This window comes from Crinia signifera, chromosome 5 (assembly GCF_055691185.1).
Source record: "Crinia signifera chromosome 5, ASM5569118v1, whole genome shotgun sequence".
Lineage (NCBI taxonomy): Eukaryota > Metazoa > Chordata > Amphibia > Anura > Myobatrachidae > Crinia > Crinia signifera.
This window is the reverse complement of record NC_139221.1, coordinates 275575887-275594789: the sequence shown is the minus strand read 5'-3', so window position 1 is coordinate 275594789 and position 18903 is coordinate 275575887. Positions and strand designations below refer to the sequence as shown.

General features: G+C 40.9%; 1 protein-coding gene across 1 annotated transcript in view; it reads left to right on the top strand.

Moving 5' to 3' along the window:
- Window positions 1–366: 366 nt before the first annotated feature.
- Window positions 367–18903, top strand: part of DPP6 (dipeptidyl peptidase like 6) — a 1240611-nt gene continuing 1222074 nt past the window's right edge. Inside the window, exon 1 of the mRNA XM_083189040.1 lies at window positions 367–715. Within this exon, the coding sequence (XP_083045166.1) occupies window positions 656–715 (60 nt within the window). The 5' untranslated portion in view covers window positions 367–655. The remainder of the gene's footprint in view (window positions 716–18903) is intronic.

Here is an 18903-nt window from a genome sequence, read left to right as displayed (position 1 = left end):
AAGTACAGTAAACTACAGTATATGTACTATTACAAGGTTCCTATACACCTGACATGGCATATTCTTACTGGTTTATTTAATACAGGTGACCACACATAGTCATAGTGCAAAATAATCTTCTAAAGGCACAACACTAGAGAAAAACAAGCGGCAATCCAGCAGGCCAGCAAGTCATTAGCAATACTCCAGGTAGCAGCCTGACACATGAGTAGTGTACTGCCCACCGTGCTGCTGAGGGAGTGGGTGTAAGTCAGTGTGCCAGGTGCAGCTGTTGTGTAAGTTTCAGCAATGACTGCGCTGCATATTGTATGATGGTCTGAGCCAAGTTCCCCGATCTCCTGCGATCTGTGACAGAGGTGGAGCTGCAATGCTTCCAGTGTCTAATTGATTTGCAAAGATCTTGCCCAGTAATCGCCCTGCACTTCATTCTGTAGCTGATCTCCCGGATCCTATATCTGTGTGGTGATCACCCCTGCCTTGCTCGCACCCCTGGCACCATCGCTGTGTGCTGTTGAGCACATCCTGCAGAGCTCCGGAACCTGATCCTGATTTAGAACAAGGCAGGAAACTCCAATATAAAGATAAAAGACTGAAACTCCAACAAGACGCCTTGGGACATAGGGGACGAAGTTGAAGGAACTCTAATTGTAGCGAGATGAATCAAACAGCTGGTGCTACAAATAACGTGAGGTGTCCCCCTGCCAAGGGACCCAAGGTAGGACTCAAAGATTTCTTCAATGTACTATCTATTTAACCAGTTGTGTATTGCAGACTTACTATGCCTTTCATGATGTGCAGTGTGTGTGTCTTCACTTGGATCATCTCCTGTACATTGGAGAACGGGGTTATCACCTTCCTTCTGGCAATACAGTATACATTATAAAGTTGTTCTTGGCAGTGTCGCTGTCCTGGCGGCGTAGCGCTGAAATACAGAGATTTCCCCCCAAGGCATCATGCTGTCCGGTGGACGTGATGCTGAAGCGCATAGGTCTGCCCCTGGCGTTTCGCTGTCCAGGTGGTGTGGTGCTGAAGTGCGTAGGTCTCCCATGCATCGCGCTGTCCGGGCGGTGTGGTGCTGAAAAGCAGAGGTCTCTTAACAGGCATCGCGCTGACCTGGAGACTGAGGTCCTCCTGTAATGTGGGTTTCTCCCTGCAGCTGACACACGTTACAGATAGGCTGCAGCAAGTGCATGCATGAGCTAGCTCTGTATAAGTTGTGCCTGCCTAGTTCTCAGCTGTGGCAACATGCCACCTAAGGGTAATGATAAAAAAGAATCTGAATCCCAGGCAAGATGTGTATAGATGAGCAATGATTAAAGCTATCGCTTTACTTGCCTAAGCACTAGCACTTTGTCTTCTATTGATTTACAGAAAGAGTTTAGGATAGGGAATGCATCAGTATGGGATTTAATGAGGTATGTAGCGTGTAATAAATGAAGAATCAAAGCATCATCCTTCCTCTATATAGCTGAGTATAATGATGTTAGTTGGTATCATAGCTTCATGTAAACATTAGCAGATTGAATATTGTAAATCTAGATCGATTTTTGTAAATCTCTGCAATTTATATATGTGTGTGTGTGTGTGTGTGTGTGTGTGTGTGTGTGTGTGTGTGTGTGGCAACTTCCTGGTAAAATAGCATTACTGTAATATATGCAGCATATGTGTCCTCCTTTACCTATCCTCAAATATTGACCAATTCCCATCTGCACAATAGAGATTGACCTACATTCACATGATGCTGTCACCTGACAAACAAGTTGGATACTTATGTACAGTACCTGTCTATCAGGTTTGCTTGTGCAGTGAAGAGTATTAGATCATTATATCTTAATGGTGATATGTTTATATTATTGAGCACATCTGTGTCTTAGTTATGTTAGGCCACCTGGAGAGTTGCATGAGCAGATATCAGGACACACACTATTCACAAATTCTTCACAATAATGTGTATTTGTTAAAATATTTTTTAAGTAAATAATGTTTGTGTTACAGTGGTCAGTTATATTAACTATGTAGGGAGGAGTTGTTTGATACTGTACACAAATCATCATGTATTACTGTTTTTTGTAGCACATAGGGGCTGATTCCGGATCACTTGTATTCGGCCCCTGCCCCAATGAACAGGGGTTTCTACATTTCCATTTCTGCACATGTGCAAACACCGACTGTGAATAGCTGCGGCGAGTTGCTCACCGCTGGGCCATTCTTAGCAGGGAGGGAGGGACAGGTAAGACGGGGCAGTGGCTGCGCTGATCTATTGGAATGGCCAGCATTTAATGGGTATCCCCATGAAAACGCTGGGTCTTCTTATGGTTACGCAAGTAGGTCGGGGGCGCCCTGTTTTTGTCCCAGCACCCACAAAAAAAGTCAGCTCAGAGTGACTTTCGGTGACCATCAAATGATTTCTCCCGCAGCTGTGGCATGCGAGGGGATGTATCTTCATTACACACCCCCTCACGTGGTTGCCAGGGGAAATGGGGGCAGGGTGGGGGGCGCACATTCCTGCAGACAGTGGGTGATATTAGAAGACTTGCTAAGCACCGAATATTTGCTGCTTAGCGAGTCAATCAGAATAACCCCCATAGTGTATTAAAAAAAAATTCAGCATTTCAATTATCGATTTGTTACAAATTAATAAAGCCTTTGTTCTAAAACAACAATCAATAACAATTCCTGTTTGTACCAGTCCTGATTAATGCATTTAAATGGTAAAAATACTTTGTTGTGTACATAGAGCAGTGTTTTCTAATACTGGGGTAGATGTATTAAGCCTGGAGAAGCGTGGATCAACTGGAGATAAAATGGAGATAAAGCACCAGCCAATCAACTCCCAACTGTCATTTTCAAACACAGTTCATTGGCTGGTGCTTTATCTCCTTTCACTTTAGCTCCTTTCACTTTATCTCCAGTTTATCTATTCTCCAGCCTTAATACATCTGCCCCATTGTTAGATAGTTACTGAAGCTAATTCACAGAACACTATGATGGATGCTGTTTTTGAACTAACTACTTCTTTTGATTTTCAAAATGTTGAACTGCACTTTTATAACTGCTACCTTTTATTATGTATGAACACAAGTTTGCTCCAAATACAGTACATGTATATATATGCAATTCTGTAAAAGAAAAAAATGTTTTGCTGTGTCAGACTCATGATTCACTTTTACAGAAAATTACATTGTCTATTAAATATTAACTTTTATGTACACATAGTGCATTAAAATGTCATAAGTTCAGTTTAGCAAAAGTGGAAAAATACAACGACACAGCACAAAAAATTATATATTTTTTTTGTTTATCTCTATCATATGCTCAATCTTTTACATTTTTTCAACATGATGGATGAACCAGGCCAGATGTATAAAGTAAGATATAAATGAAATAGGCAGGATAGATGTGAAAGTGAAATTTTGATGGCAACATTAGATTTTTCTTTCCAAAATATGGTACTGTATAATAACAAACTGCATGTTAAGGAGAGTACACATTTCAGTAAGTGCACAGGATTATTTGGGTGTTTAAGGAGCCTTTTTAGGCCTACACAGTTACCTCTCACTTGGAAGTAAAGTTAAAAGTGCTGTGTCTGAAATTGTGTATATTATAAAAGAGTCACTTATTTGATTGTAACAGTTCATGATGTACTAAGCCTAAAGATGTGTTAATAATAAAGTTAAACAAATAACTAGCCACTTCTTGCAGTCATTGTAGAGCAAAATAACTATACCTACCCTTGGCTTTATCTATTGTTTATTTAAACACATTTGTCACTTGGCAGCCCAGCTTCAGCATAGATGTATATACTGTACATCAAAGTATTGTTTGAGTTAGAATTTCCCATCCTGCCCTCTATATGTACCTTGTAGGATAGTCTAAAGAATTGAGTAAAATCTGATGGTATTTCGCATGTACAGAGAATATATCTGTATCATCTATCTATCTATCTATCTATCTATCTATCTATCTATCTATCTATCTATCTATCTATCTATCTACATAATATATGTACTGTGCATATATTGCCTGGCACATTGGTGTGCAATCTTGCAGATAGCATCACTGAAGGGTCATACATCCAGGGTGAAGGGTCATACATCCAGGGTGAAGGGTGAAGGGTCATACATCCAGTGGTATCTGCGGCACAATAGGAAACTTCTTGCGCTCAAACCTGTCCGTGTTGCAGTATTATAATGATGTTTCTCAATTTGATAAAAAAAAAAAAAAACAATGTAATTACAGAAGTAACTGTTTATACATTTTACTTGAAACAAAGAAATAAAATTGCAATGACAATGAGCCTAATTCTGCTTCTGCTGCAAATTGCCGAAAATCACTAGTTGCGATTATCAGCAGCCTGCGCATCTGGACACACGCAACCATGCATGTGTGAACACTTAAGCTATGGTGGCATTGTGGAAGATTTGACAACAGTCTAAGGTACGACAAGGGGGTGGCGATTGGGCAGCAACTCAGCATTTGTGGTGTGGCGACTGAGCATTCCGAGGCACGGCCTGGTAAACAAAAGCTTATCCAAAACCACTCTTTTGAGGGGGGGGGGGTGTCCATGGTGGGTGCATTCAAAATCACCAAAACAGGGCATCACCACGACATGCTTCACAGCTAGTGAGATACCCTTAATGTGCAAGCACTTTGCTAAGCAGAGAAGTGCTCCTACAATAGTGGTGTACCCACAAAATGTACCAAATACAGTATGTTGGCAGGGAGGGACCCAGCATGCAGGGCAGCCTTGCCCTGTGCTTGCCGGCCTACCGCAAGCTACCACCAGGAGGCGTAGTCACAGGTTCAGTTTTGATTGTACAAAACTGGTGATTACTGCATTGGCACAGCTCATAGCGCGCATGCACAAAGCCTCCCTGCGAACAAATCTGCTACATCTATGACTGCTGCCCATACACAAGTTGTTTGACATGAAGCCGCATTTTTGGGTGGTAACCGGCCAATTTCTTGGAGTGTCAGTGAAAACGCAGGTGTGCCCAGGTGTTTGAGAGAAAGGCATGTGACATCAGCTCTGGCCCCGATCCGACTGCTTCTATCACAGCTGCAGAGTAAGTTCTGGGCTACACACAGACTGCACACACACTAAAAATAAATATTTAATAGTAAGCAGCACGCTAAAGAAATCGCAGGCTTCCACGGAGTTGGGATTTCACTCTGTCTTGGTGGCATATCCCTAATCACAGGGCTCTGCAAATTAGCAACCCGGTGATCAGGTCTACAGAACCCCCTCTATTTGAAATGCAAACCAATACAATAGAAAAACTGTGATAAAATAACATATGAAAGATAAAGGGTTCAATTTACTAAGCTGTGGATGGAGATGACGTAGACTGAGATAAAGTTCCAGCTAATCAAATCCTAACTACCATTTTTTTTGAAAAATGACAAGAGCTGATAAGCTGGTTCGTTATCTCTGTCCAGTATAATACCATCCAAGGATTAATAAATACACCCCAATATTACTGAGACCATCACACATGCAGCAAACATTTTTTTCACACTATGCTGAGAGTAAGATCTTTGTGCTTAATGTGACAGTCGTTGTAGCCCCCACAAGTAATGTATATTAATAATGTATGAATATTGGAAGGCAGGAGGGGCTACAATGATGCATGATGCATGCTTAATTTGACCTTAGATTATTGTATCTTTCTCTTACAAACTCTGAGGGTGACATTTAATAGGATGCAATTTTTTAGCATTATCTGAAATCACACCTTATCACACTTTTTAAAATCGCATTTTTTTGCCAGGAATGTGCATATTTAGTTAGATACGAATTACGGGCAAAAAAATGCGATAAAGTGCAATTTCTATTCATGAAAATGTGCGAATTTGAGGACATGTGCAATTTTGTGTTAAAAAATGTTTTTTTAAAAATGGTGTGGGGTCCCCCTCCTGAGCATAACCAGCCCCGGGCTCATTGAGCCCGGATCTTGTTCCAAAAATACGGGGGACAAAATGCGTAGGGGTCCCCCGTATTTCTGAAACCAATCCGGACTCTTGGACCGATCCTGAATTAAAAAATATGGGGGGGGGGGACAAAAAAACTGGGGATCACCCGTTTTTTTTAAACCAGCACCACGATGTCATGCCACAGCCAGGGGACACTGGATGGGGTACCTGGGGGAGTAGGGACCCCCCCAATAAAGGGGTTCCCCCACAGACTTCTCCCGTCCAGGGCTGAAGTCCGTGGCTATCACCGGTGTCCGTGGGCTGTGGACGCAGGCCTGATACAGTTAAATCACCCCCAAAAAACATTGCTTTTAACAGGTGAACTACAAGTCCCAGCAGGCCTACCATGCATCCTGGGACTTGGTTAACTGCAAGTCCCAGCATGTGGGGCATTAATGGGCCCCCTTGGACTTGTAGTCCACCTGTAAAAAGAATGTTAAAAAAACACACACAAAGATAAAAGTAAAAGTTTATTAACCACACCTTAATTTATACCTACAGATGGAGCCCCTGGCATCCTTGGCCGGGGCTCGCCAGACCCTCCCCGCCGGCGGCAGTGGCTTCACTGAACTGGGACGAGCGTGCGTCTCACACGCACGCGCGTCCCAGTCTCTCGGCGGGGGCGCTGCGTGTCCTTGCCCGTCTTCGCTTCAGGGAGACAGGCAGGGTTAGGGGGGCGCTCGGGCCGGCGAGGGCGACGGGCGGCGATGGCGGGGGAGGCGGCAGGGACCGAAGGCAGGCTCGGTTGCCCAGGGGGCGTATGAGCATCTCATGTGGGCAGGGCTGGTGTGATCTGCAAAGATGAAGCCAGCCCCATCTGTAAACTTACAACACCAGGCCCCAGCGCAGACTCTACCCTCTCACTTGCCACAGCTCACCCAGCACTGACTGTGGGGTGAGCTGGCTGCCTCTGATGTACTGACAGCGTCTCCATGGAGACGCCTACAGCCCATCAGGGCTGAGTGCATTTAAAGCACTCTAACAGCATGATCCTCCGCTCTCAGTACATCGGAGGGAGCCGGCTCACCCCACAGTCAGTGTGGGGTGAGCTGCTGCAGGAGAGAGAGGTGAGTGTGTGTGTATATATATATATATATATATATATATATATATATACAGTATAGTACTTGTGTATTATCACAGCGCCTGTTACGCAGTTAGCGTAGCGTCCCTGTCGGAATAGGTGTAGTGTTCACATGGCCAGTGTAGGCAGCGTAGTCAGTGTAGTGTAGTGTTCCTGCCCATTCGCAGCTAGCCAGAGCTTACATAGTTAGCATAGTCAGTCAGGCGTTCCTGTCAGTATCAGCATCGTGTTCCTGCCCCTTCGCGGCCAGACGGCGCTTATTTAGTCAGCGTTACGTAGTTAGCGTAGTCAGTCAGCGCTTATTACATTGTGTGGGAACCATTGACCATTTTAACCTGACTGAGATGTCAGGTGTGAATGTGTTCCTGAAACACCCCCACTATCCACGCCAGCCAGAAGCATGGCGAGCGTACGTGTTCCGCATCCTCCCGACCTTTTCATACACCCACTATCCACGTTGGCGCAGAGTTGATCTTATAAAGTGTGGGGAGCGCAACGAGCCACCGAGCCCAAAGCATGGCGAGCGCAGCGAGCCCCGCAAGGGTATGCAGAATACATGTGAAGTAATCCGCTGCGCTCGCCTTGCTTCGGGCTCGGTGGCTTGCTGTGCTCAGCACACTTTATAGAATAAACTCCATGCCGATGTGGACAGTGGGGGTATGAAAAGGTTGGGAGGACGTGTAACGCATCCCCACATGGGATATATATATATATATATATATATATATATATATATATGTATATATATATACACAGATGGGGCCAGGCCTCTTCTTTGCAGGCGAATAACCAGAACATCACCGCTGGCGATCCGCCAGCAGCCTGCCTCACCATCTGACTGAGACGCGCGTGCGTCTCACGTGCACACGCATCTCAATCTCCATCAGCGGGGCAACGGGAACCCTGTCCGTCTCCGACAAGCCGGCGGTGACCCGGGGGAAGCGCTGGAAGCGCTGTTGGAAGGGGACGCGCGCGCCTCTCGTGCGTGCGCATCCCCTTCTCGCTATAGAGATGGCGCTGGCGGGGGATGACGGCTGGCGTTCCCATTGCCCTCTACTGCAAAGATGGGACCTGCCCCATCTGTATATATATGTATATATATATATATATATATATATATACACTATATGGAAGAAAGTCATAGGACACCAATGTCAACGGAAACCATGTATTTATTTACAATCAATAGGGGGTAAAACCTTTTTCAGAAATAACAGCAGCTACTCGTCGTGGTAAATTTTCCACAAGTTCGTGTAGCACACATAGTGGGATATTGTGCCATTCCTCCTGCAATACAGTCACCAAATGTGGTAGTGTAGAACGGCGAGGCGATCGCGACCACAACCTGTGCTCAAGTTCGTCCCACAGATGTTCTATGGGGTTCAAATCAGGGTATTTGCGCAGGCCATGCTAGTCGGTTAGACTTGATTTTTGTCATACCACTCAATTGTAGCCCTCGAAACATGACAAGTCGCATTGTCGTCCTGGAACACACAATCGTCGTTCCCATAGAAACGCCACAACGTAGGTAACATGGAGTTATCCAGAATATCTCTGTAGGTCGCCGATGTCATGTTCCCATGCACCTGTATGAGTGATCCCATGCCATACCAGCAGAACATGATGCATCCACCTCCAAATTTTACTGTTGGCACTAAAGTAGCGCATGCAGGGGGGTTTCTGAGTACCCAGAAACCCCCCCAGGAGTCTAAGGATCCGAGACTGAAAGCTGAGGGTCCCCTCTTTCCATGGGTACTAGAATTTTAAAAATCGGCCCTTGGGAACCGGAGATATCTGACTTCAAAGCCGTGGTCCCCATTCAAGCCTGTTAATTGCTCTTCCCAGTCAGATATTTCAGGTTCTGTCTGACTTAGACTTTTTCTGAGGGAATATTCCAAAAGCTGGGACTCTTCCCCTTTAATGGACACTAGCAGCTTGTCTCTACTGTTCCCAGAACCAGAGATATCAGCCTTCCAGCAGCTGGTTACTGCTCCAGCTCCACACACCTGGTATGTAGTTTTATATTCTCATTGGCAGATTGCTCTGCCTCCTGATCCCCTAGTCCCCAACACCATTTTGTAGGTGGGATACTCTAGATTTTAATTCCATTACAATCTAAGAAATCTATTTCCGGGAACTGGAGATAACTGCAGTCAAGCAAGCTGTCTTCCCACCAGAAAATTATGAATAATAAGCCCACTCCACTAAACATCCCTCTGCATATTAAACATCCTCTATCACCCTGGAAGTTATGTATCAGGGCACCTTCATTCAGCCCAATGCCCCCTTCTCCCACCTCATCTCCCACCATCTGTGCAGTAAAGGGGTAATTAGTGGAAATTACTGATCCAGGCCCTACATGCTGAGCGGTTGATATAATACCCCCTACCACCCGCTGGACATCAAAGCTTCCCCCACCCCTACCGCTGGAGGATCGGTAGGTGCCCCAATACATTGCTATGCCCAGGGATCTACACTGCTGTTGACGCCCCTGTATGTATGTATGTATATATGCGTGTGTGTGTGTATATATATATATATATATATATATATATATATATATATATAATTATTATTATTATTTATATACATTTGGTCTATCTATAATACTTGAAATGACCCGCCATATACTGGGTCACCTAAGTGTCCATCTCCGTGCTTTGCTCCGCCCCTCTGGAAACCCCCTTCAGAAAATCCTGCGTTTGCCACTGCACTACACATTCGGGTAACAGGCGTTCTCCAGGCAATCGCCATACACACACTCTCCCATCTAATCTAAACAATGTGAAGCGTGATTCATCGCTCCATAGGACTTGTTTCCATTGCTCCACCGTCCAGTTTTTCCACTCCTCACACCAACAAAGTCTCTGTCGTGTATTGGTTTTTGTGATCAGAGGCTTGTGAGCCGCAGATCGATCATGATAACCGAGTGCGTTTCCTGTCCGTCATTTTATCAGCAAATGATCTGCTACGACGCTTGCGTCCATATTTATACATGTGGGAAGAGTCCATATTCACTTTGTCAGGAAGATTCCATTATTTCAGAGTTAAACCAGGGTGTCCAATGACTTTCTTCCACATAGTGTATATCACTCAGTATTAATTAAGTATAGATTTTAACCACATGGTGGCAGTAGAGCACCATTTGCTACATATTTTCCAATGTATGCACTATCCTTTATTGAGATTTGTCTACCAAGGCACAGGAAGCACTTAAATATACATATGTGCATGTATATATATACACTGAGTGGCCAGATTATTATGAACACCCCTCAATACAATGTTGGACCACCTTTTGCCCTTAATACTGCATGGATTCTTCTTGGCATGGACTCTATGAGATGTTGGTAGGTGGTATGAGGAATTTGAGACCAAATCCGATGAACTGCACTTTTCAATTCATTAAGATTTGATGGTACTTGATCCAGCTGCCTGATGGCCCGATCGATGTCATCCCACAGATTCTCAATTGGATTGAGATCTGGTGATTGTGCAGGCCAACTAAGCAAGGTAAAGTCTCTGTCATGCTCTTCGAACCATCTGCGGACAATTCCAGCTTTATGACAGGGAGCATTGTCCTGCTGGAAGTATCCATCCCCTGCAGGGTACACCATTAACATAACAGGATGTACTTGATCTGCGATAACACTCAAATACCCTTGGACATTCAGATGTTGTTCCACAGAAATCAAAGGACCCATACAATGCCAAGATAACATCCCCAAAAACATAATATTGCCTCCACTAGCTTGAAGTGTTGTGGCAATGCAGTTGGGGTCCATGCTTTCGTGCTGTTTTCTGCATATTCACACCCTGCCATCAGAATAGTGTTATTGAAAATGCGATTTATTGGATCACATGACCCTTTTCCATCTACTGTCCAATCCTTGTGCTCCTTTGCGAACTGGAGACGTCTGCTCTTGTTCAAGGCAGACAGTAGAGGCTTTCAAACAGGTCATAGGCTTCCTTATGTGTGGTGAACCGTTCATTCAGAGACCTTCACAGTTGCTCCTTGATTAAGATTCCCTGCTACTGTATTTGATGTACTGTTGCTCTTCTGTTTAACTGGACAACTCTGGCAAGTCTCCGTTCAGATTGAGCATTCAGTAGCCTGTGATGGCCACAAGCCTGACTTTGAGACCCGGTTTTCTGCTTGGTAGTCCTCTCTCTGTAAACATTAATAACTGCTGCTCTCGAACACTTCACAAGTGCAGCTGTTTTGCTGATACTGCTTCCGACAGTTCGAGTGCCTACAAATATCACGCGTTGAAACTCAGTAAAATCATGTTTTTTGCCCATTTCTTCAAAGCAACACAGTGCAATTGATGCTTCACTTGTCCTGCATTCCCTTTTAATAGCTATCTCGTCCTCTAGTGGCAACAAGGTGAAGTTATGGCCGATCTGTGTATAAGTGTCAAGTGGTCATAATAATTTGGCCACTCAGTGTGTGTATATATATATATATATATATATATATATATATATATATATACATATATATATATATATCTTTCAAAATAGAAAGAGAGAGGGGCGCTTCATGGTGCATAAATTATGTTTAATAAAAGTGACAGGACACTTCATAAAAACAAGCCAAAGGTTGCTCGTACCAAACAATTCCTCACTGGAATTTCTCACAGCGGTTTTCTCCAAACACCACGAGACGGACAAGTGATTGCAGATCCAGTACGTCAGACGACCACGCCCCAACGCGTTTCATCATAGGACTTCGTCAGGAGGCGTGTCAGAGGTAAGTATGGTACGGGATATATAGCATGCTAAATTAGCTTGAATTTTTAACAGCTGTAGACAATTCACATCTAGTTATTGGTGCTTACATCGCACAAAAACAAATCCAAAGCCAGATTGTGCGATGTAAGCACCAATCACTAGATGTGAATTGTCTACAACTGTTAAAAATTCAAGCTAATTTAGCATGCTATATATCCCGTACCATACTTACCTCCCACACGCTTCCTGACGAAGTCCTATGACGAAACGCGTTGGGGCGTGGTCGTCTGACGTACTGGATCTGCAATCGCTTGTCCGTCTCGTGGTGTGTGGAGAAAGCCGCTGCCGCCGCCTCTGTCCGGGGTCCATTGGAGTGACGCCCTGGTCCCTTGTACCTGTGTGCCGTGGAGCGGTGATTACCTCATATGCTGTTTGTCCTTTTCTTACATGTATGTGAGCTTATACGCATTTTTAGTCAACTGTTTTCCACTTTGCTCACGTGTGCGCTCCTTCTCATTTCTTGTTGAGGTTGAAACAAACCTCATTGGAGTGAGCTGCACGACTGTTTATGGACGGACTTATATTGAAAAACCTGACTTTGCGCAGATTCCTTAATTGTATGTATATATATATATATATATATATATATATATGTATCCCCAATATTCCAACTCGCGCTAGAGCCTATTTCACAGATATTTTACAGAGTAGTATACTTTTATATATTGTACAAGTAAGGCAGCCTCACCACTAAGTTCCCTGAGGGATAGGGAACGAACAAAGCCCAATGTTTTTACCCAATAGTGGTATGGCGCCTAAGACAGAATTCAAATACAAATTTGCAATAATCCGTATCCAATGAAGTAGTAAAAGAGATCTTTTCCAATATTTTGTTTGTTTATTTTCTTCACAGGATAATCGGGTAAAAAACGCTTGTAGACAATCCCAACGCGTTTCGTCTCACAGAGACTTCATCAGGGGAAATACAATAATCTACAAGTATAAAATATTGCTTCAATATTCAATACATAAAAAATATATACATATATATTCTTTTTATTACTCTAATAAATGGGGAAACTTCCACCAAGTACAGAAAAAGAGGAAGAATAATATAGAACAAAATGGTGGGGACGAGATGGTGAATTATTAATAAAAAGAGAAGTGAGAAAAAATAATAAAAAATATATAAAAAATATATATATAAAATATATATATATATATATGTTGTGTTGTGACTTAGTCATAATTATTTTTTGTTTTTATTAATTAATTATGATATGAGTACCTTGTGGTCGTGATTTTTGTGATATCTGTGGGAAACTTCCTCCGCTTACACAAATATTATCCAGGATAAATTAATAATGTAAGGCATGATATTCTTAAGACCTATGGGAGAATTGAGTATTCCTTAATGTGAATAAGTGGAAAAAAAAAAAAAAAAAAAAAAAAAAAAAAAATTTATTATATTATTGATTAATAAGTGAATAAACATACCTATGATGGGAATATAAATTTATATCCGCTGGTAGGTTTAGAATAAAGCCAATTAGTGTGGCCTGTAATTAAGAAAATCCAGTGATTAACAAATATTTTCTATCTTAAGTAACTATAGTGTAACAATATGGAAGTTAGTTGACATACCTAAAATGAGACAGGTCTCAGAATTCCTGTCGGTCTCCTTTAAATTGGAGTCGGTGAATTTGCCTATTAATATTAAATTGATTTTAAATATGATTTTAATTTCATGATTTAGTTCATCATTATAAAGTGCATATAGGTGAATATTTTTATTTATTATAACGTACCTATGAAGTAGCAGGTATTTAAATTCCTGTCAGCCTCCTTTAAATTATGATTAAAAATATATATATATTTTCCTGATGATAGAAAATAATAACTGGGTATTAGTAATAGACCCCTTTATCACATATCTAAGTCATGTAATTTATTTCGGTACCTTACCTAAAAACCTGGATGATGAGTCTTCATCCAAAATAAAATGAATATATCTAAAAAATAATAATCATGAGGTATGTAAATTTTCTATTATAAGTTCCATAGTTATTAATTAGCATGAACAAGCATTTATGTCTGAGTTACCCCTCCTGGTTCTTACCTCCTAGGAGACTCCTGTTCGCTTCAGAGAGGCTAGCAGAATGAATGCTGCCCAGATCTGATCTCTATTTATAAGGGTATCTGAATGACATCACTTCCTCCCATATGTTATTGGTGGGATTTTAAATCTTAATTATCTCAGTATACATACTCTTTATCCTATATTAGGTATATGTCCTGTACTTGTTATTAAAATATATATTATAGGAGGTGACTATATATCCATTTTAATTCATTTATAGGTAGTTTCTTTCCCTCAGCGTGGGTCTACCCATAATGCCTCGTTTACCCATAATGCATTCTTTCTTTGTTTTAACCGATAAACCGGGATAAACCTATATTTATAATCTGCTTTAATTATTTATTCTGAGTGTATTCTGTTCGTTGGTGGTAGTGGGATAGAGCGCCTCTTATCGATTTTTAATGGCCGCAATGGATCTCTGTATTCAGGTGCGCGCTGTTCATTCAGCGTGTCCTGATCCTTAGTGTTGTTAACTTCCGGCTTGCGTTCCACGCTAAGCCGGAAGTGCGTTCCAAATGGGCGCCATGTTTTTCTATTCAATACTTATGTCCAGGTACACGTCAGTGTGTCCTGGTCTTTTGGTATTCATTACTTCCGGCTTGCGTTCCACGCTCAGTCGGAGGTGCGTTCCATATGGACGCCATATTGCTTCTATATTTCTCAGCCTGCATGAATTCCGCTCTAGGTTTTGCGTTCCATTTAGGAGGTTACTCATTAAGTTATATGCTTCCTGTTTGCGTTCCACTCAACTTAGGTAGTATTTCTTGTTGAGTTCTTACTTGGGCAATTTGTTTATAATTTTTAATGTGTTCCACGTATTGATTCACAATTCTATGTTACATTTGTTAATTAACGATCTCTTACAGATATGGATCTGATTAAATAAAAACAAAAAAACAAAAAAAGGAAGAAAGTGAAACACCGAAATAAAAACATGGAACAAAGATAGTAATTCATACAGTACTTTGAAATTGTGGGAGCAGTTTCAACATTTATCACAATATTCATGATATATATATTTATAATACGTCGACTAATGTTGAAACATATTTGAAACAATTTTTCCCAATGACATTCATAAACTTTTGTTAATTAGCCTAATATATTCAGAAATAATTCCTTATGAAACAGTATATAAGTATGTTCTTATTTAACATATTATTTCTATTTTAATTTTTTAATTTTTATTTTTTAATTTCTAATATTTGTAAAGTCTATGAGTCCATATGTATATCCGTTATTCTTGCGATCATGATTGTATTGATTGGAGAAAAATAATACTAAGGGCGTCTAGAGTTATTTTTAATGGTTAAGCTCTACGTATAAGGGTAATATTTTATTCTATTGTTACTCTTCGATCGAATTCATGAGGGATCTTTATTATATGTTCCGATTTCTCACATATGTCCATCACGATGGATTTAATTCGATAGTTATCTCATATTTACGGTGTGTAGATATGGGCTATTTGTAGAATATGTGCTCTGTAATCACAAAAATGGTGTCATCTCGATGTTTTCATTTAACCCGTTGGGTATTTGGGCATTTAACTGAAAGATCCAATAAGATTCCCTTCTTGCTAGGGTTAAATCCCTGTCACCTCCTCTGTTGTCGATTTTTATATGTTCCAACGCTATGAATGTCATTTGGCTTGGGTCAGAATTATGCTTCTTTAGGAAGTGTCGTGGCACACTGTGGTTGAGGACTTTGTTCTTTATGTTCCTCATATGTTCTTGAATTCGTAACTTGAGAACTCTTTTTGTTTTTCCTATATAAATGAGGTTGCAGCTGCACTTTAGCATGTACACAATGTAGGTGGATTCACATGTGACAATGTCCTTGATTTTAGGTAATCTTGGAAAGTTAGTTTTGAGCCATTCATATGTCTTTCTTTCAATATGTTTACAACATATGCATCTATTGCATGGGAATAATCCCATGCGTTTTTCCATGATGTGTTGTTGTTTCTGTTGTTGTCTATTGTCAACCTTTAGTTTGCTTGGAGCTAGCATGTTTTTTAAATTGTTGGCTCTTTTGAAGATTACGGTTGGTCTCTTTGATAAATGAGGGCCCAAAATTGGATCTTTTAATAACAAGTGCCAATGTGCGTCTAGGCATTTCCGAATTTTGTAGTGTTCTTGATTAAATTTGGTGATGAAAGGTTTTGAATTCGAAAACTGTGAAGAAGTGGTTTTTGATTTTTCAATTAAAAGTGGATCCCTAGGTATTATTGAAGCTTTTCTTTGATCTGACTCTATCTCAATTTTTTTGTAACCTTTCTCTAGGAATTTTTCTTTAAGTGTATCTGACTGGTCCCAGTATTTTTCCAGTGTGCTGCAGTTTTTTCGTAATCTTACAAATTGGGAGTATGGGACAGATGTTTTCCATCTTTGGAGATGACAGCTATCGATGGGTATGTATCCATTTGCATCTGTGGGTTTAAAGAAAGTTCGTGAAGAGATGCTTCCATCTGGTTCCGCTGTGAGAACTAAATCCAAATAGTCGATCTCTTTTTCATTCTGTTTGAATGTGAACTTTAAATTGAACTGGTTTTTCTGTATATTACCTATCATTTTTTCTACTTCCGTTGTATTCCCGTTCCATATTAGGATTAGGTCATCGATGTAACGTTTGTAGTAGACCATTTCTTTATGTTTGAAGTTTTCGCCAAGATATATATATTCGTTTTCCCAGTCGTTCATATATATGTTGGCGTATGCAGGTGCAAATTTTGTCCCCATTGCTGTACCACAGCGTTGTACATAATAGTGTCCGTTGAATTCAAAGTAGTTGTGGTTCAGTATGAACTTAATTCCGTCCAAAATAAACGTCTGTTCTTCTTTAGTAACCTCTGTGTCCTTTTCTAACGTTTTCCTAACAGCCTCTAGACCATTCATATGGGGAATGCAGGTATATAGTGCCTGTACGTCTATGGTTACCCATCTGTGGGTGGGTTCCCATTGGATGTCCTTCAATTCACGTAGAAGCTGGGTTGAATCCTTTAAGTGAGATTTTTGTTGATTAACATATTTTTGTAATTTCAAGTCTAGAAAGTGGGACAAGTTGGAAGATAACGAGCTGATGCCTGCCACAATAGGTCTCCCCGGTGGTTCCTCTCTGTTTTTGTGGACCTTTGGGAGATGGTAGAAGATAGGGACTTTTGGGTTTGCTATATAGATATATTTGAATTCCTCTTTGCAGATTATTTGTTTGGAATTAGCTTCCTTGAGTATTTCCAATAGTTGTTCATTATATTCTAGGGTTGGGTCGTTATCCAATTTTTTGTATGTTTCTTCATCGTTGATGAGTTTGTGTGCTTCTACCAAATATTTTGGTTTGTCCTGGATCACGACTGCTCCCCCCTTATCTGCTGATTTTATTATAATGGACTCATCTCTCTTTAGGTTTTTTAGGGCTTGTTGTTCTTGGGAATTCAAATTATTTCTATTACATTTATGTGGTTTTATCTTCATGAAATCTTCTTTAACAGACTCGAAAAAAATTTCAATATGGCTCCCTCTGGATTCGATAGGGTAATACTTAGACGGAGGGGCCACTAATGGTTTCCTTCGTAATTGGTCGAGGTTGGTCATGGGATGTTTTAGAAAATGCCTCTTCAGAGTTAAATTTCGTATGTATTTGTTCAGATCCACAAACAGGTCAAATTGGTCCAGATGTTGGTTTGGAGCAAATTTTAGGCCCTTACTTAAGAGTGCTACTTCTGGTTCAGAAAGTGTCTTCTGGGAAATATTGATGATGTTTGATCCAGTGTTTCCTTTGATGTTTGATTTGGTCTTTTCTTTTTTGGAGATGTTTCTTCCTCCTCGACATCCTCTTCTCTTATGTATCTTTTCTGTCCCTGTGGGGAATCGAGACGGTTCAGGAGATATTCCTTCCCATGGAGGTTCCGAAAATCTACTTTTTTCCGTTCCTTTCTTTCCCCTAAAAAAGAAGAGGAAGTGGACGGACGTACTTGATAGGGGGATGGTGATCTGTGGTATCTTTGATACCTGGATTTATGATTCCTGTTAGGTGATGAATCATACCCAGTTGAAGATAATTTCCGTCTGTGTTGGGGAGATCGCCTATTTTGACGGTTCCTATTATAATTATAGTTGTCTCTATTGTATCTATATACAGGCTGTTGTGACCGAGTGAAGACATCATTATCAAACCTTCTGGGCATTCTATCTCTATAGTTGTCTTTTTGATTACTGTATTTTCTTTCTCTTTGTTCAGATCTTTGTGTCATATTTGTAGCCCAATCATGTATTTTGCCATTTGAATAGTCGTTTTTGTCTCTAAGAAATTTCTTTTGTTTTCTTAAGATTATTTCATCTTCAAGTGAATCCAGTTTTTGTTGGAGGTCCTTCACATCTCTGTGGAACTCTTCACTGCCATCAAATTTCTTTAGAGCCTCTTCTAGGCTATTAATTTGTCCTTCCAGGATAGTGAGTTCTTTCTTCCTTTCTTTTACTATGATTGTGACTAGTTGTGCGCCACATTCATCTAAGATCTTATTCCAATTTGAGGAGAAATCTCCATTTTGTGGTGTGAGAGTAGGTGTTTTATTGAGGCGTAGGCCTCTTGGGACTCTCCCCACCTCCAGATACTTCTCCAGGGTAACTATATCGTACCAACATTTTATTTCTTTAACCATTAATTTTTCCATACTGTTCAGAATATTATAATAATCTGTTTCCTCGCCACCATCTTGTTCTAACATTCCTGTATCCTCATCAAAAATACATTTATATTTTTGTGAGCGATTTGCTCTACCTTTAAATAATGGCATAATAGCTGCGTAATGGAATAACCCTCACACACCAAAAACGTATCCCCAATATTCCAACTCGCGCTAGAGCCTATTTCACAGATATTTTACAGAGTAGTATACTTTTATATATTGTACAAGTAAGGCAGCCTCACCACTAAGTTCCCTGAGGGATAGGGAACGAACAAAGCCCAATGT